General features: G+C 42.5%; 1 protein-coding gene across 34 annotated transcripts in view; it reads left to right on the plus strand.

Annotated features, from left to right (window-relative positions):
• DTNA (dystrobrevin alpha) overlaps nt 1-19,086 on the plus strand; it is a 219,254-nt gene that overhangs the window by 34,906 nt on the left and 165,262 nt on the right. For 22 of the 34 annotated variants that reach the window (XM_079299381.1, XM_079299411.1, XM_079299403.1 and 19 more), the window contains exons 1-2: nt 7,362-7,512; nt 18,200-18,272. The exons of 5 other annotated variants lie outside the window; for them this stretch is intronic. Coding sequence is in view for 1 of the 29 variants with exons in the window: in XM_079299410.1 (XP_079155536.1) it covers nt 7,496-7,512 (17 nt within the window). In the remaining 28 variants the exon portion in view is untranslated. 7 more of the 34 variants (XM_079299414.1, XM_079299404.1, XM_079299407.1 and 4 more) reach the window with 5 other exon arrangements.

Here is a 19,086-nt window from a genome sequence, read left to right on the forward strand (position 1 = left end):
CAGGGTGGGTTATTCTCCCCCTTTGCTGGGGTGTGGGGGTTCTTTGACCTCCAGTGCTCTAAGGCACCAACTCTGGAGCTCTTAGGCTCCTACTTTGTTGGGTTATCTTAAATAAGCAAAGCAGCTAATAGTTTAAAAGATTATTTATTACAAAGCACATCTTACTACAAAGCACATCAGTCTCAAAAGCACACAGACAAGCAATGGCAAATGCAGTGGCAATAAGTGAATGGCTAAAATCAAGTGGCTAAAATGCCGAATGGCTAAAAGCAAGAACTCTCCCCAGTACATACTCTTACATAGGATTTTTCCAACAAGCTAAGATGCAAACTCGGACCACCACTCCTTAACCTATTAGAATTTTAGTTTCATAGCACACCAGGTTACGTATACAACTACTCATACAATCTGTCTTGCTCTATTTTAAAAATGTAAGCAATATTCTTACTATAGCTTTGTTATGTCTTAAGTCCTGTCTACCACTATGGGCCTGGAGCCTCTTGCTAAAAATATCAGTATGTTTTCAGCCTTCACTAGAACTCGAACTACTACTGTGGAATCCAGACCTTTTCACTTACTAAAAGCATTAGAACTCACTCTAAAACTTACTTACTTAAATATCTACTTTATGTGGGACGTGGCTGCTGCCGCGCCAAGGGAGCTTCCTGGGCCTTTTCTGGGGCTGCCCGGACACCCGGAATCCTGAGATGAGTGTGGTCTAAATGGGTGTGCCGTAGCGAGGCGATGGTGGCAGGGAGAGCCCTTGTTCCCGCACCGTTCTGGAAGCACAGGTGAAGCCCTGGCAGGTGCAGAGCCAAGGAGATGTGCTGGGCTGGGCGCGCAGAGGTCGCGCCATGCCATCTGCTGAGGGTGCCGCTGCTTTCTGCCTCGTCACCGGCCGCCGCGCCTCTTCCCGAGCCTGCGCTGCCTGCAGGCCGCGCTCAAAGCTGCCGGCCCTTAGCGCTGCCTTCCGCGCCGGCATTTGGGATTTCTGCACAGGATGGGTACGGCAGAGGGAGCAGTAGGACCAGCTTCTCCCCGGCTCTCGCCCGCCCTGCGGATGAGCCCTGCCCGCTCTTGTGTGAGGGAAGGAGGAAGGACAGCGCAGTGTGCAGGGACACCTCCCGCCCCCAGCCCTGCAGGGCACTGATGCATTTCAGAGAGCGAGTCAGCCGCTGCTGCCTTTTACATAACTGATCCCATGGGATTCCTGGTGTTGGCCTATATATTAATGTTTCAGCTCTCATTAGCAGTTTTGGAGACTTCCAGGCCTCCTTCTGTGTTCTAGCTGTGCGTTTTTTTCTTCATGGTGGAAAAAAAAAAAAAAAAGTACCTTTCTTCTTGAAGTTTTTCATCTGGAGGGTGAAATAAAATGAGTTTTATTTGAGAGCAGGAGTGGTTTTTGGTGGGATGTGGGATGAATGAAAGGAGATTGTTCCTACCTTTAGCTCAGCTGAACATAGACTCTGTTTCATAGATTATCCTTTTCCAGTTCTGAAAAAAGTGTGTGTATCACTCCAGCCACAGTCATGTTTGTCTACATGCACACTTCACACAATGGCTGAATTTCCACAAAAAACTTAGGGTTGTCCATCCAGGCAAATAGAAAGAGGTAAGATTTATGGCATTTTTGTAAAAAACTTACTGGAAACCATTTTCAGTGCAGAATTTAGCATTTCAGTGAAACCAAGGTGCTGAAGTGAGACAGGATAACAAAGCCATTTCCATAATTAAAATATCAATGTGTAATAATTTCAGGAATAAAGACTTTGTTTTCCAGTGAATGTTGTGACAAGACAAGTTTTGGTGTTGTGATCTTTCACAAGCATTGCACTTTTCATCTTCAAGAACAGGCTGCAATGAGCTCTGTTAATTAGCACAGTTCTTTAGCTTTTGTATACTTGGTTAAACCAGACATAAAGCCTTTAAAGCAGCAGAAGGTTCTTATCATTGAGAAGACAAAGAGCATCTCCTGCTGGAGCAAAGACTGTGCCATGAATCTTTGTAGCTGGCATGTGGGCTGTTTATTTTATTTTCAGAGTTTGGCTTTTTGAGGGAACACAATCATACTATGTTTGTTTGTCTCATACTCCTGACCACAGCCACTAGTTTTGAACTCACTAGACACCTTCTGCTAAATTAAACACCTAGGAAAAAATTTTGCTATACTGATTCCCCTTGACTCTCCTGAAGTGGAATCCAAGATACCAACCCAAAAAGGAACAGGACATGCAATATTCCCCTCCTGAAGCAGCTCCCATGTGTGCTGGCTGCTCAGTCTGAGCACACACAGCTCTGAATCAAGCTGTACAACCTGCTTTCTGCTTTTTCCACAGGTAGGGAGAAAATACAGAAGAGGAGGTGGAAGGGAGTTGGAAATACTGATAACTGAGGGCAGTATCCAGAAGAATCATGGAGGCCTGGGGAAATGGAAAGGATAATTATGAAGGTGGCAGTGCAGGTTGGCTGCATGAAGCTGGAAACAGAGGGGGGCAGCTCTCCTATCCTGAGGGGCAGCAGTGGTCATGAGAGCTTAGAGGAAACAGGGATTACTGTTGTTGGAAGCAATAAATAGCAGAGGATCATAAATCCTGAGGAAGACAATCTTCATTAGGTGCACTGCTCACCAAGCGACTTAAATGAGCTATAGCTGTCACTTCAAACCTTGAAAGTTCACTGTTTTCAGGTAGAGGACAAATAATAAATGATATTAGAAAGTCTGAAAGCAGCCTTTTCATTTATCAGGAGCACTACCAGTTCCATAAAGACTTTTTCAGGCCTCAGCACTTTGTGGGCTTAGGTTTACCTGTTTACCTGTTTAGAAAAATATTTTTCAGTCTGGTAAAATTATCCATTTACCTACAAAACTTCATTTTTAAAAAGTTTCTCTTCATTTTATCAAATCTCAGATTCTAATTTTGTTGATCAGTTTGGGCACCTAACAGAAAGAGTATTTTTCCTGTATTTAGTGTTAAGATAAATGCAACCAGAATTTTTCTAGTTCTCCCCTTAGGCATTTTTTAAGTGAGCTTGAAAATGCATCTGGTAAAGGCAAAGGCACAGAGTTTTTCAAAAGTTGCTTAACTCTTCATAATTAATGTTAAACCTTTGCTCTTGTCTACAAAAATAAAGCCAAAGTCTTTATATCCTGACTCTTGTATGTGACAGTCTTATATATGATGGTAAATACTTGTTTAAGCCATGAGTTCATACCAAAAACTCCTACCAGAAGTATAAATACAAGACATAGCAAAAGGAAAGACACTTTCGAAAGTAAATAGATTTTTCCTTTATTCAGTAAAATGGAATGGCTGAAAATATGATTTGTTCCTGAGGCTTCAGTTTGTGACCAGGGATGATGTCCCTTCTTTCCCTATGGTTTGAATCACAGAAACATAGAAATCAAGAACAGAAAAGCCAGCACAGAAAATCATCTGATGCTGCAAAACTGGTTACAGACTATGTACTAAGTGTATTGCCCATTTACTATATTAATGCTTATCAAGAATTCAGACAATTTGCATGTGTTTTGCAAATAGCAGAGCTCACCCATCTGAACACTGCCAGTGACTGAGCTTCCTGCCATTACCCAGTGAGCCTCATGGAAATGGTAGGAGAGTTGTGCCCAGAGCATCAGACTCCACACTGGGAGACCAGGGCAGTGTTTTGCCCTGGGTGAGTCCATGTCCATCCCCTGGGTTTCCTTCCAGGGCTGATGTGTCCTGCTGCGTTGGAGGCTGCCTGGTGGGGGACAGCAAGGGAGTGGGTGCTTGGGGTCTGCCACCAAGATCCTCCTGTTCTCACTGCTGCAATAGCTGTCCCCCACCTCTTCAGAGAAAAAAAAAAAAAAAAAGTGGTAGGCAGGAGAGAAAAGCAGCACATGGATCAACACTTGGCCAAAACCTTTGGTGTAAGTAAGCAGCTGAGTAGGCTTGGCTGGAGGTTGGCTGAGGCAGTGAGGGGTGTGCAGGTTGAGTAATACTGAATAAACAGTGCTGAATCCATTGTGATGGGCAGGAACTGCATGCCTGTCAATTCAATTACAGTCTCTACTCCAGAACTCTTACTCGTGAACAAACCTGTGCTGAAATATCTGCAGAGATTAACAAGATCATTCCAAAGCAGAAATACTCTTGAGTAAGACCTAGAAGGATTGAGCCCGTAGGGTAGATGTTGCTTGTCCCAGTAAGCCCAAATCTTAAGACTGCAAAGACTAATGAATTGAAGACACTGACAGACAAGGGGAGACAAAGAGCAAATTCTGTGCACATTAAAAATAGCTATACGTGAAAGGACAGATCATGCCTCCTAGGCACTTGGCTAAATTGGGAATGGTAGGAAGTCACATGGTTCCAAATATGTTACCTCTTTACGCTTGTCACTGGTACCAGTTACTCTCTCTGCCACTCCCTTGTCTGTTCCCATGCCAGCTCCAACTCGAGCTCCCCCTCCTCCACAAGAACTTACTATTAATATGTTTTCATAGATCTCAAATCTAATGCCGCAGATCTGTTACAGCTGATGATGGTTATAAGCAGCAGTCCCTGCTGAGTGCACAGTATTCCCTGTCACAGCAATGGTAAATCTCGCAGCTGTACTCTGTGTTGCACATTAAACCCTGGTATTACTGCACAGCTCTTCATCTGAGGAAACCGGACACCAGTCTTCTCCTTTGGCTTATGTGGTATTTTGGACATATGACCTCTGACTGTCTCATTCATGGGATTGGGATCATGCTGTCCATGTTGACGTCCAAGGTTTCCCATTAACTTTCAGCATCATTTTCCAAAGCTCTTCCCCTCCCCACACTCCAAGGTTTTTAAATACACTCTTAGGAGGCATGGGAAGCAAACAGTAACCTTTTAGAGGATTCAAAGCCAAATCTCTTTTTCATCTGTATCTACTGAAGGAAACACACAAACTTAGATAAAAGTGTGGATGTGCTTCCGTGGATTTCCCTGCCATTGTTTTGCCTAACACTTAAGCACTCTCTAGAGGTAGGCTGAAGTCCTATAAACAGCTCAGTCCTAATCCTTCCTGTTCATGACTTCATTTCTGAATCACCACATTTGTCCATCGCACCTTCTTCCACGGGGAGCTTCTTTCTTCCTTCCTTGTTGCCCTAATTAGAAAGGAGCCCTCTGCCAACAAAAGCACAAAGACTTTTCTTTGTTCTTTTGTCTCTCTGAGCATCTTAGCACTGTGCTTTTTAAAACCTAATGTTAGCAGTTGGTCTCTGCTTCTAGTGATTATCTACCCTTCAAGGCTGATATCTTTACAAACAATTGGGAAAAAGTATTACTTGATGTACATACTGCATTATGTGAAGTTGCACCATTTGAACGGGAGTTTTCTGGCTCTGATTTTCTGTGCTCTGAGGGATTAATAAACCAGCAGTGTTAGAGGTGACTCTGTCAGAAAGGAGCACCACACAAGGCAGCTTTCCTGCAGTTTGTGCAGCTCCTCAACCTGCTAATAGACACATACCTTGAACTGTTGTATCAGGAATCCTGAGAAAAAGCTGTGAAGTGACTTTTTCCTCGTCTGGCAGGAAGTCCATGGCATGTTTAGCTGGAGTGTTTCAGCTGCTCTGGAACGCAAGTATTGAACATACTAGGGTCTGGCTTTACTAATAGTAACAAATGATAGTGATTCAAAAGAAATGTTTAAACTCTTCAGGAATTGTCAACTGGTTTGTTATTTAATATTTCTGTGTTACTCCAGGCCCACAAACCTGAGTTCAATCCAGGTTAAGAAGGGCTCTTGCTTTTCAGTGTGTGCAGACTGACCATGAAAATAACTGTGGAGTTTTTCATCAGACTATATATGCTATACGTGTTCTCAAACACACATATTTTTTTGCATATTATCAAGCAGTCAGGAGATCTGGAGACTTTTTTAATATGCACTATGATACAGCCCTTTGGCTGATTTTTTTACATCCCCCCCCCCTCCACCTTGGAGCCTTTCCAAGTTTCACCAGTTTCCTTCATTAGCCTGAAGTAATTCTTGATCACTTTTACTATTGTATCTGTCCAGCCTCTCAACACCAGCGTTCTGAAAAGTGTAATGCTCCATGAAATGGGGCATTGGCAAGGCATTTTCAAACCGTGTTTCCAGCCAAGGGATTCCGGGCACAGCTTGGCTTTGCCCCCTCTGCCCCAACCTGTGCTCGCTGCTTGCTTGGCTGCATCCCTACAACCCCCTCTTGGCAGCAGCTCAGACAAAGGCTGAAGACTCTAAGAAACCAGAGACATTTACCAGCTTACTCTGTTTGAATTGGTGTGACTGGCAATTGGTGTTTTCCTGTTGAAAGTGTTCAATAATTCATACATTTTACATAAAGCCTTGTGGCTTGTTCCGCTCCCACCCATGTCTGACACAAGGCAGACTTGATGGCAAGCAGGACTCAGCTGAGTAGCATTTGGGCATTAAAATCTGCTGCTCCGAAAGGCTGATCTTTAGAGTCAGGGGTTTGTGTCAACACTAGCAGCCTCTGGTAGGGATATTGACTTCCTGAGTTACGTAGAAGGAGTTTTTTCCCCACTTCAGTCACCTAGAATGCCATCATTAGTTGTAGTCTAGTTACTTTAGAGTCTAAACAACATCGCAAGGCATTGTTACTGAAGGAGCCGCGGACTAAGAGTGGAAGTTTGGAAGCTTTGTAGTCAAGATCTAGTACAATTTTTTTTTTTTTTTATCATATATTTTATTTTGGGTTGGGGTTTTTTGTGGGTTTTTTTTGTTTGTTTTTGTTTTTTGTTTAAGTGCCCTTCCTCGGTAAAGTTCCCTGTGCTTCAGTCAGCAGTGCTGTGAGCCTGCGGATGTGTCTCTGCCGAGCCTCGGCCCAGCAGCGGCTGAACTGCTGCCTTGCCCCGGGCCTCCAGCTCGCCGTGCCCGGGATCCCCTGCGGAAGATGCGCCCCAGGGCTCCCGTTAAGGACCGCGGTGTCGCTGGGGCTCGGGGACCCTGCCGGGGCGGGCACAAGCGGTGATTCCAGGTGCTGCCCGATTCCCGGAGGCTCCGCGCGGCGCCGGTGCCCGGCAGCGCGGCGGGCGGGCCGCTCCCTCAGCCGTGGGCGGGCAGCGAGGCTGGAAGCCCGAGAAATGCTGGCAGCCATCCCCCTCCGTGTGTGAGAGAGGGAGAGTGAGGAGAGGTGGGGATGGGGCAGATGGGGGTGGAGTGGCAGCCTGGAAGGATGGGAGGGAGGGAGGGATAGAGGGGGAGAGGGAGCCGGGTGCCTGCGATTGGTAAAGCTCCACGAAGGCATCTGCCAGCAGGACTTCAGAGGAATGTGAAACCAAATCATTTAGAAGTTAAAGATAGACGCAGAATACACAGCATCTTGAGCCAAGGTTTAAATTCATCCCTCTCTGCCTGGCTTCTCGCAAAGCTCTGCTTCTCAGCTTGCCTCTGTCTCCTCTAACAGCTGTAATATTCCTTAAAAACATAACATTCTGGATACTTGGGAATTACTAAGGTGGCAAAAGAGATCATGGTGCATACGGTGGGGTAAGTAGGAAGCTTGCCTCTGCATGCGTTTGCTGGGGTGGTTCCTCTGGGCTTTCCTGCTGCCTTCAGAGCACTCTGGCAGTTCCTCTAGGATGAGGTGGATGCTAGAGCAATGCTTACCCCGGGCGATTTGCTCTCCCGTTTGCCCCGTATGGAGCATCTGAACTTTATTCCTCTGTGAAGTGTTAACTCACGAGGTTACTTTTCTTGGCATACCTAGGGAGTCTCGGGCTTTATTTTACCATTACAGTTTAAAGTGCTGTTTTCCTAATAGATTATTTTTGTTCTATACCTTTGCTCTTCGTTAGTGGGACATGCTGTTTGAAATGCTGCTTATTATTACAAAGTTGAAAAGCGAGTTGTTTTCCATGTTTGAGAGGATGTAATCAATGTTCGTTTGCTTGTTTGGCCATGGTTTCACTTACAAACTATTTCCTCATGGGTGAATTGGATCACAGCACAGGGTTAATTAAATTTAACTTTCTTGTTTGTTTGTTCCCAAATAATGCTTTTACTGGGAGTTCATTTTTTTTTAAAGAAAACAACAAAAACAAACATTTTGGCTATCATTTTCTTTGAACAAAGTCCTTCTAGCAGTAATTTAAAAATCTGTGCATTCCCCTGCTCAGATACCCCAAGTGAGGTAGTCCTCACTTAGTGAATTTGTAAGTAAAAAAGGGAAAATCAGGCTATTATATTCTTTGTAGAACTTATCAGAAGTAATTTCAATATCTGGCAGATACATTGCCTCATTGATCAATGTCTTTTTCAGGAAGTTTCTGAAACATTTCTGGTCAAGTTGTGGTGTTGCTATACCCAAAAGCATTTTAAAATACAGCAACTCATTTGGAAGTTAGATGTAATATTTGTTCTATAGCAAGAACTTGTAATCTGAGAGTTTCATCTGAATTTGGGCTTTGAGTATGTGTCATCTAAATGCCAGCATTGTTTTTACCACTTTTTTTTGGGCATGTGTGTTTTACACTTGTAGTAGAGGAGCTCCTAACTTTGGATCTGGTGTCAGTTCACCCAAACATACTCGGAATTCCTGACATGTTAGTGCTGCCCATAATAAGCCCAGGAAATAGGTGCTGTCTGTGGATAACTGAAGCGCTTGACATTTTTGGTTATAGATATCAGTGCTGAAGAGATGCGTGTTATGGCAGTCTGTGTCGTGCAGAATATGTGAAAGTGGGTGAACTAAAATAGAAACAGTTCCTCTGTTTCAAGGAAAGATGATGTGTCTGGTATGTTTTGGTATCTTGCTGGCATTTGATTGAGTTCATCCCTGTTGGTCAGCTTCCCTGAATCTAGCAAAACATTTGGGTGTGTTTGGGTGAGCAGATCTGCTGTGAAGTGTTTTCTGTGTGATTAAGTGTAGGGGATGGAGAAGAAAGAGATAGATAATCTTTAAGGTAAATCTGGAATAAAAAACAGATGCAGGGATGAGAAATGAAATTCAAGCCAGTTCTTTTACAGTTTGCAATAGCTGAGTGTTCTCTTAAGTAGCTCAGACTCTCTCAGTGCTTCAGTCATGTTCTGAATTTCCAGGCCAACAGTTGCTTACATGAAGGAATTTTTTTACATTACTTCAAGGAATTATTGCAATATTTGTTTTGGTATTAAGTGGAAGACCTTTGAGACAAAACATGTCAAGATGAGTAAAACTGCAGTGAGTCTTGGTGAAGTTGTGGTTAGTTTCTAACTCCCTGTGGTTAGTTTCTAACTTTTCTGTGATCTAGCACAGGGTCCTGTGCAGCTTCAGACAAGTCATGTGAGCTCTCAAAGCCCCTGCAGACCAGAAGGGGTTGGAAGGGGGTGAAAATACCTTCATTATTCCTTTTTGTTGGGTATCTAGGTAGCAGTTCCTCAGGCTAGGCATAGCCTCTGATAAGGTTTAACACAATAGGCTTGTGTTTGCAGATGCACTGTTCCCATGATTATGGGAACTCTTCCCCAAGGAGGGAGGGAGATTTAGAAGTAGGGGTTCAGTGCACCTTTTATAAGCTTCCTAAACTGAAAGAGAAAAATAGACTGACATTCAGAGGTGAGCATAAAATAGAATTAATGTTCCATGGGAAATTCCTGAGTCAGTTCAAAATTTAATTGCATTTCCCTACCACAGTGTATTGCTTTACAGAAGTTATAGTTCAGGAGCATGATGTTCCCATTTCATTATCTGAGACCCTTCTCCCATAATTAAATGTCCAAGAGGCATTGGAGAGCTTTGTCACAAAGAAACATGCTTTGAATTCTGGGAAGTGAAGCTGCCTGAAAAACCTCACTCCTGGAAGGGAATCAGCATCTGACCCGGAACAGGATGTTCTCAGGGAAGAGAACTACATTGTGGTATTAGATTGACTTTAAAAGTGTTCTGGTCTACCTAATCCACCTGAAACAATATTTTCCAATTGTCCTAGCAATAAATGGAAAACGTTCAATAAAGTGATATTTTCTCATAGAAATATACGTGTATTTGATACAAAGTCTAAATTATTATAATGTTGGCATATTTATTGAAGCGGAAAATCCTTGGCCAGCTGTTAAGGTGAATTTTTCTTGGTTAGGGTGAGTGTGGTACTGCATGTGCTCAGTGATAATGGTACTACACAGCAGCATAATACTGAGGTTTTTGGGTAAGGGTGTGGTGGCTTTATCAGACTGACACAGAGACTGGACCCTCTTTGCTCTCCCTGCCCCATTCTCCCTCCCTAGCCTTGTGCTCCTTAGGTGACTAGGATGTGTTGGGAAGTGGGGAGGGAGGAAGAAGAGAGAAGCAGGCATCACTTTCTTAAAGGCTTTTGTAACAAGGTGTTGCTAGGAATGGTGACACCCTCTTCTTGATCTTCTGGACTTCTTTCCTCACTGCAGCTTTCCCTTCCCTTCCTCACATAATCCTACACAGGGGGAAATGTAGAAGTGCTGCTGAGACAGAGGGGATGGGATGGGGAGAGGGAGCCTGTCCCTAGCCCTTGCCTCTTGCTGCTGCAGAGAGAGGAGAGATCATGAAGGTGCTGTTCATCAGGGGGATCCAGCAGGGGTCAGAACTTTGATGAAGCTGGTGCCTCCTGGTTTCAGGTACTGTGTGAGTGGGTGAGGTGATGCTCTGATGCTGTACAGTGGCATCACTAGCATATGCCATGCTTTCCTGCTCCAGGGAGCTGGCTGTTTGGTGTCTTCTAGGGAGATGCTCTGCTATATTATGGCTGGTAGCATGTCTGCTTCTAAGGGAGGGTGGTCATGTCCCTCCTTTTTGTACCATTAAGTTGTAAATGCAAAAACAGCGTTCTTTCTGAGGTGAAAATGGGTTTGCAGTGTTTTTCCCCTTTAATGGATCCTACACCTTTGTCTTTGCAAACCAGTGGCAAGATATGCTTATGGGTATTAGAAATCCCTCCTTGCTAGAGTTTACAATTACTGGACATGGTTGCACTTTTCTTTCTGTCATTATCTTCTCTGCCTTTGTAAAACTTCTAGCCTCATCTTCAAGCTTTTTGCAGTGGTCATTTTGCCATAAATAAGAAAATGGAAGTGTCATCTGGAACTGGTTGGTAAGGAGTTTAAGGACTGTTTCTCCAAGGTTCCCTGACAATGTGCTGGTGTTTTTCTAAACTCCAAAGCAGCTGCTTATAATGATAAAATTTCCTTTATTTTCCTTTCCTGATTCTTCTCCCAGTTATTTGTTTTGGCAGAGTATTACAGTCTGTATTGTGCACCACACTGTAGACAGCCTCAGTTCTGTAATTTTGTAATTCTGCAAAAAACACAAACCCACTCAACCCCCAAACTAATGCAATTATTATGTCCCATGCAGCCATGTTATCACCTCTGAGCCCGTGAGTGGAAACCCAAGGAAATTGCCTGTTCAAGTGATGTCAGATCTCCTGCACTTACTATTCATTCCGGCTCCTGGTGTATGAGGGAATAAAGAATTTCCTGGCTAACGATTATGATATGCACTGACTTTACCTGGAAACACAGCAATACTTCCCAGTAATAGGATGCTTAAAAATGCATCTAATTGCAGCTGTGGTAGTTGAAAGAATGCCTAACACCTAACAGTCTTGAGAAATCATCCTTCCTGGCAGAGGGTGTTAGAGGAAGCTGAGTTCTACTGTCTCTTTCCTGTGTCTGAACCAATTACATGGCCTCTTGCTATAAAAGTTGGTTTGGGGATTATTCTCTGAGTAATAAAGAGATAGGAAGGCAGTGGACATGATGAATCTTTCTTTATTAATTCATTTGCTGGCATGGTGATAGCTGTTTGCTGAATATAACCTTCCCTGGGGCAGTGGAGGGAACAAGCCAGCTTCTGTGCCTGTGACCTCTGTCAAGCCATGGAGGGGGAGAGGGTTTGGAGTATCCCATTCTGAGAGCAGTGATGGTGATACTTGCCTGGTTCAGTGAAGTGCTCCAGGGTCAAGGGATGAAAAGTGGTACCTACATGTTGCATTCTTATTTTCTTTTATGTCTATGGTAAAGATAAAACTAGTCTGGAACCTCTTTGTAAATTTGTAAAAAAAATTGCACTAAGTGAAACCTAAAAAAAAAAAAAGAGCTAAAAATGAAGCAGAGACAGAAAAGTCTGTCAGCAAGTAGACTTTCAAAGCAATTTGATGATGACTTGTGACTAGCTTTTTTAAACACAATGAAAGTAAGCAAAGGCAAAGCACAGAGGACCATGGAGTGAAGTTTTCCTTGAGTACTCATTACCGAGTAACAGCTGCAAATAGAATTAGTAATCTTGGGCTTTCCTGCTACATTTTAAAAATACCTCTTGTAAAGGAAGTATATGCTTTCTAGTAATTACTACCTTTTCAGTGTGTGTTCATTCTTAATGCAACATTGTCCTTGGAAGAAGATCAGGGAGCACTGATTCTTTCCAGATTTATAAAGCAATGATTATTTGGCTATCACAAGTTTCTGTTGCCTGAATTTTTTTCTAATTCATAACTCATTTATATTGGATTCAGAGACCTACTGTATCATTTGTGTGATACAGAAATGCAATTATTTTCCTGCTTTTAGATCACTTCATCACTTAGATCACTTGAGAATGACTACCTTTACATCTGAAAAAACTTACATTAAATTACAAAAGCAGCATATTGATTTAATTTTTTTTTTAAATTTCTGAGTTGATAATTCTGAAATCTTGACACTTTTAAAACGTGGAATCTTAAATATCTTGTATGACTAGAACCTTCTCACCTACTTGAAAAATTAAAGTTAGTCTAGGAGAGCTGGCCAGTCGTTTATCTTGGTATTTGATGTATATTTTTAGTTGCTCTTATGATAGCAAATACTTAACTTTTCTTTGAATATACACCAACAATCTGTTTCTGAACAGATCGAACAAGTTTCCAAACAGATGTAACAAAATGCAAAGTGTTTTATGATTTTATTTTTGTTCTTAAAATTTCAATCAGTTTCCATGCCTCATTAGAGAAAATAAATCACATCAGCTATAAGTTGTATTATGCTGGTTGATACAGGAATGCAGGGAGAACCTAACAAAGCTGAGATGAGAGTCAAACTCATTCTCTGCCAGGCTATTATGTAAACAAGCCATGTTCTTTTTTTTTTTGTTTTTTTGTTTTTTTTAACCCCCCACTTCTGACAATGGTATCTATCATATTACTTCCCCTACAACTTATTCTGCATCCTGGCTTCCCCTTTTTCTCTGCCACCTCCCAGGGCTCTTCACCCAAAGCTGTGAGTTGTTTTTCCCCTGATTCCAGGTAGAGTTGGATGACCCATCAAACCCAGTCACAGCAGGTGGGGCAGGCTGGCAGCACATTCAGAAGTGGGAATTCAGCAGCAATCCTTGCTCCATCTCCTCTGCTTACCTAGAGAGTCTCAGGGAGGAAATTTCTGGAGGAAACACATTTTCAAATACAAGAGGTTGCGTGTGGCTTGCAAGGAGCCCCCTGAGCATGTCTCCCATAGACCCACTCAGTGCAAAACAGAGCTCATCAGCAAAGGTGCAGACCTTCCTCTGCCAGAGCAATCACTTGCACTTGTAAGCTCTAAAGCTCCCTGTGAGCATCCTTGGGGATGAGGTGTGACTTCTGTTAATAAACTCAGCAGCTGTTTGATGATTGTGACAGGAAAGTAACAGTTGTATCTGCCTGCAGAATTTTTGTGTTTGAAACAATGGAGGAATGAAGGCTTCTCAGCAAAAGAATAAAGATTCCTTTTAGCACAGGTGAAGCTGTTTCTTTTCTGTAACTTTAGCTTTGAAACTTGCTGAAAATGGGTAAATAATACATTCAACCTCACTCTAATATTTGCTATATAAAGTTTCAGGTCAGCCATAAAATTTAGCAGAGCAACTGGAAAAAGATTTTATAGTAGGAAGTGGGGGTAAACAGAGGAAAATTGCTAAAATGATAATGGCAAAAAGCAATTATGTGACCCTAGGTGATAGTAAATATGATTTCAGAAGTCATACAGTTAAATAAATAAAGAAGGTAGTGGATGCTTGGAGAGAATCCAAACAAGTATAAGTTCTTAATCTACATTAAATCTGGTAATGTATTCCTAAATAGAATTACAAGTGTTAGAGATTAAAGACTTTTGGAAAAATAATAGTTCTGGACTCATGTGAACTGAGGACAGTACATTTTCATGGAAGGGAGAAAAGGTGATGGCTGAGTGTCATGTGCAGTTACTCACAGCTTGATGGTAACTTGGACTGAATGGGCCTAATCTTTGCTGTTACTCTTTTTAATATCCACTTTCATTGAAACAGTGTATTCTCTGTGAAAAAGGCATCAACTAAGAAGATAGACTGATATTTTTCAGGCCACTCTCATTTTCAGGAAGCGGAGAAATAAATTCCTTGTGCACAAAACCTGAGCTTTTGCTAAGTATTAAAGTACTAAATAAGTCATCCATTGTGTTATATCCAAGAGAAACCAAGCTTTGCCAGAAAGCAGCCGCAGCCTAGCCAGGTCTGTCCTTTTTCTGTTATGCACAACACTTTAGGTGAGTGCTTGGGCTTGTACTAGGCTTGACTGCCTCTACTGACAGGCTCTGTGCAGAGCAAGGGCATAAAATTGGGTATTTCAGCCTTGGAGGAAATAGTCCTACCTGGTTTTCCACCCTGCTCCTGGTAGATGGAGCAAATAAAAAGTGGGTAAGTTTGTGCAAATACTGCCCCAGTCCTTGATAGATTTCCTGTATTTTGCACTATGTGCTGATGAAAAACTACACACAATTTGGTGTTTTTTGTGGAGCAGCATTGCAAGGGCACTCCTGTCTTCTTGGGTGCACAGAGGCTGGACCTGTGTTCATTGTGGAGCAGTGCTCTTGAAGAAAATGCTGAGCACTTTGGGTGTGGAGACGAGGTCAGGAAAAGTGACCAGATATCCATAGATTGCCCCAGAGGGGAACCATGAAAGGGTTACATTTTCTGTGTCTAAAGAAGAGCAGCCTGCTGAGGAGTAGGTAGGAGAAGGGCAGGTTTTCAGGCACAGACAGCACAGCACAGGCTGCTGCAAGGACTGGACCAGTAATCTATTTTCTGTGCCATGGGCAGAAATGAAACAAGAAAGAGGAGGTAAACCCTATGACATTTTATCCACAAAATACCCTGCCAGTGGATCTTGTGGAATCTCCATCACTGGAAGTGTTAGGAATGATTTTAATAAACATGAACAAAATGTATATGACTCTGTCTCACATTGGGAGGTGGATTACATATCTTTTCTACCATCCCTATGATTTGATGATACTGATGATAATACTGCTCATGGAATTATTTTAATGACAGACATTCTTTCTAAATTCTGGGTGCAAAGATATCTGCAGAGTGGAATGTATTTTACTGAGGTGGAGGAGGCACTTAATCATCATATAATTTCCTCATTTTGAAATGTTCCTTAGATAAGGCATAAACAGCTGGCTTTGCATTTCATCTCAAATATCATTATCCTGAAATACTTGGGGACATCACTTTGTCAGCTGGTGCTTGACAGTCCATCCTAAATCTGAAATATGTAATTGGATTCTTCGGATGAAATCTGAGTTTCCTTTGAAGTCATGGGGTTTCATAGGGTAAAAATTTCACACTGAGGACAGAGTGATGTCCAGTTGTATGAGCTTAGCTTTACTGTCCTAGACAGGCCTGTTGTTTTCAGGACAAGGGTACAAGGAGTGGGTTGTAAGAGTGTGTAACCTTTGCTGTGACAAACATTTGGCTGCAGAAGGAGGCCTTTGGAGTTCTTGTGTGGGTGAGCGAGAGCATGCAACAGGCATTATATGAGGTGAATTAATTTTTTTTGTTCATTTTAGGATAATGTAAACAAAACTAATTCCCACCATCTGTTCTGAAATAGACAGTAGAAAAGCTACATTTTTTTTCTTTTTTTTTTTTGTTTAACATTTCTTTTGATAATACTTTCGGCACTCTGTATTCTCTTCAGTGTAATGTAATTTCTTTGCTTTTTCTCATTGAGGAGTGTTCTCCCCTGAAAAGTGTTTTTATTGCCAGTGTTCTTTAGTTTGCATTTAGTATTCAAACAGCTATAGCTGGAAGTTGAATGTTTCTGCAGCTACTGGATAATCTCTCCTGACGAAATGCATGCAGAGGTCTCCAGGTGCTGTGAATTGGAGTAGTTCCATTGGAAATATTCTGGCTTTGTTTACTCCAGTGCTCATTCAGAGCAAGTTCACTGGGCACAGATTTAGAGGAGATGATGGTCAGAATGTCATCCTAAAAAGGAGATCACATTGATGTAGAAGTTCAGTGTCAATGTCAGAGTTGAGAGTTAAATTTTTGTGCTTCATAATGTGTTGCGTTTCACATCCAGATTTCTTTTCAGGCTTTCCTTAACTGTGCCACGATGTGCCATGTGTAGGAATTGCATGTGTATACCTAAGGCTGAAATAAGCCCACAAGACAGTACAAACCCCAGATGTTAGGACCACCAATACATTAGTTGTTAATAACCTTACAGTGTTATTATGCTAACACTAGAAACATTATTAAATTGGAATGATTTGAAAATGCCATTAGGGGAAAGAAGACGGAGGAAAACAATTTCATCATCACAGCATCATGTTTTCATTGACCTACTTAGAGTAGGGAAGAAAATGTGTCCCTTTCCATTACAGCAGAATAGGTTTGTTCAGCAGTTTTATAATGCAAATGCACAAGAGAAGACTGGATTTCATAACCACTCCAGGAAGGTTTGGAAGGGAGAGTAATGTTATTTCACATACAGCAAAGATGTGTATGTTCCTGTCCAAGCTATAATGCTATTAGTTTAATCAATTTGGCAGAAAGTGCTTAGAGAGAAAAAAAAAAAGTGAAAATAAATAAGACTTTATTCAAAGGTGAGAGGAAAAGGGCAGTGCTTGGGCTGCAGCTGTGCTGAGGGACCTTCTGTGGGCAATGACATTTCCTTTGTCTTCAGCTTCTCTGTTTCAAAGCCTGTGGGACCACTGGGCTGGAAGTGAAGGAGTCCTGAACAAGGTGCACATCCAACAACCCTGCCCAAGCCACCAGGCAGGGAGCCATGGCTGCAGCTAAAGCACCTCCAGAGAAAAATTCAGTGTGCTCTTCCTCCTCCACATCTGTGCCATGAGCAGGGAGTGAGATGCAGGTGTTTGGGTTACTCCAGCCACGGGGAATGGCAGTGCTCATGGGGTAGGCAGCTTTTGGGGTTTGGGGTGCAACCCTCTTCCTCTAGACTTAGGCATTATTGTGGTACTTAATGTTTGCTGTCATATGCCTGAGTTAATAAACCATCTTTATCTGAAAATAAGCACCTGCGGGTAGTCCTTTCCAGGCTGCTCAGGTCACATTCTTCCACAAGGTGTTGTTGGTAATTTAGTATTGTCAGAGGCATTAGTCACTGCCATAGTAGTTTAATAATGCATGGTTGGAGCCAGCTGGTAATTAACAAATTAGAGATATCATCTACATTTTCCTCAAATATTTCAGATGTAGCAAAAATAATTAAAAGGAGAGCGCTTTGGGTGTTTAAAGCTGTTACGTATATTTAAAACATCTCGCCATGTTAGGAAATTATTCATTGTTTTAAAGGTCAGCTAGGCCTCATCTTGCTGCTGTCCCAGGATTTTGTAATTCACACTGAAGAGTTGTGAAGCAGGGGAAGGGCCAGACTCCTGTCTCTTTCTTTAGCACTTTAATTTTGCATCATTTAGCAAATTCATGCCAATGCCTGACTTCTATGCCTGTTTTTAGGAGTGGCATGACTTTGTAGGTCTCAGCTGCTCTCTTTTGCACTTAACTTTCTTTCATACGAGAAGTGTCTTGAATTGGAAGGTTATGTTTATGTATATGTGATGGAAAGATGAAATTGGCTTGTAATTGAAGCTAAGGAGAGAAAAAGTTAACACAAATTGTATGAAGCTGCAACGCTGGGACAGACACCACAGTACGAATGAAGGTGATGATGGGTTTCATTATGGAGTGTAACTAAAATATGCTGGTATGCACAAGCTTGCTTTAACTCACTTGGCATCTCCATATTTTATCACCAGATGGTGACCAGCAGTTTCAAAGAGAGATGCTCTCAAGTACCTATGGGTGGTGATGGAGCAATAGTGTACTTGGATACATCTCCCACCCATGCTGCTTCAGCCCAGTACTCCCTGATCCTCCTGCAGCCTCTGAGTATCACAAGGCTCTGACTCTGCTTTTTCTCCGAGGCAGGATCTGATCTGGGCACTCTGAGGCAGACGAAGCAGGGAACAGAGCAAGAGATCGGAGGAGCATCATTTCTACGGGTAGGGTGTGGTGTTATCTGTCTTCATGGGGTCTGCTTGGGTACTGGCAGTGGCTTGGGGAAATACGATTTACATCTGAAAACATTCTTTCTTTATAAAAAAAAGCATAAAAAAAATGTGGCTGGGTGCCCTGATACACAGTGCAGAGTTTTTTCAGAAAGTAACAGTTTGTATTCAAGCTTTGAACTCATGGTACTGATGTGAGCAGCTGTACAGTGTAATGAAAAGCAGAGAAGAATCTGCCCTGTAATACCTTTGCTCTTTGCTACATTTTGTCACCTCCACATTGATGGAAGAGCACTGGGAATTTCAAAGCATGTGTTTCTGAAGCTTACAAAAGAAAAGGAATTCCATATGCAATTTCTGTTAAGATTTTTAGCTTCTTATAGTCAAGCTGAAGTGTTTTTAATGCTGCTTAATTGGTACTAAACCATGAAGGGTAGTAAGGCTGGTAAGTTATTCACACAACACTGGTAACAGTGTACACTTGTTTTGTGCACTCTGCATTCTCTTCTGTTGTTCTGAGTGGCTTTTGCTTGGGGTCTTTCTGGCAGCTTTGTGTTGACTGTTGCCTCAGCAGAAAACTTGTACTTTTAACAGCAGAGCATGAAAGTGCAGGCGGCTTGGAGTGGGGAGAGGGTGATGCTGCTGGCTGCACCCCAGGCTGGGTGAGAGCTGACACCTCAGAGGGCAGCAGGAACACAGCAGCATGCACAGCAGCATGCACAGCAGCATGCAACATGCCAGCCTTTATCTGCAATCCCACAGTGTGCTGAGAACCAGCCTCACGTGTTTCTGCCTGGTGCCAGCAGC

This window comes from Erithacus rubecula (assembly GCF_903797595.1).
Source record: "Erithacus rubecula genome assembly, chromosome: 3".
Lineage (NCBI taxonomy): Eukaryota > Metazoa > Chordata > Aves > Passeriformes > Muscicapidae > Erithacus > Erithacus rubecula.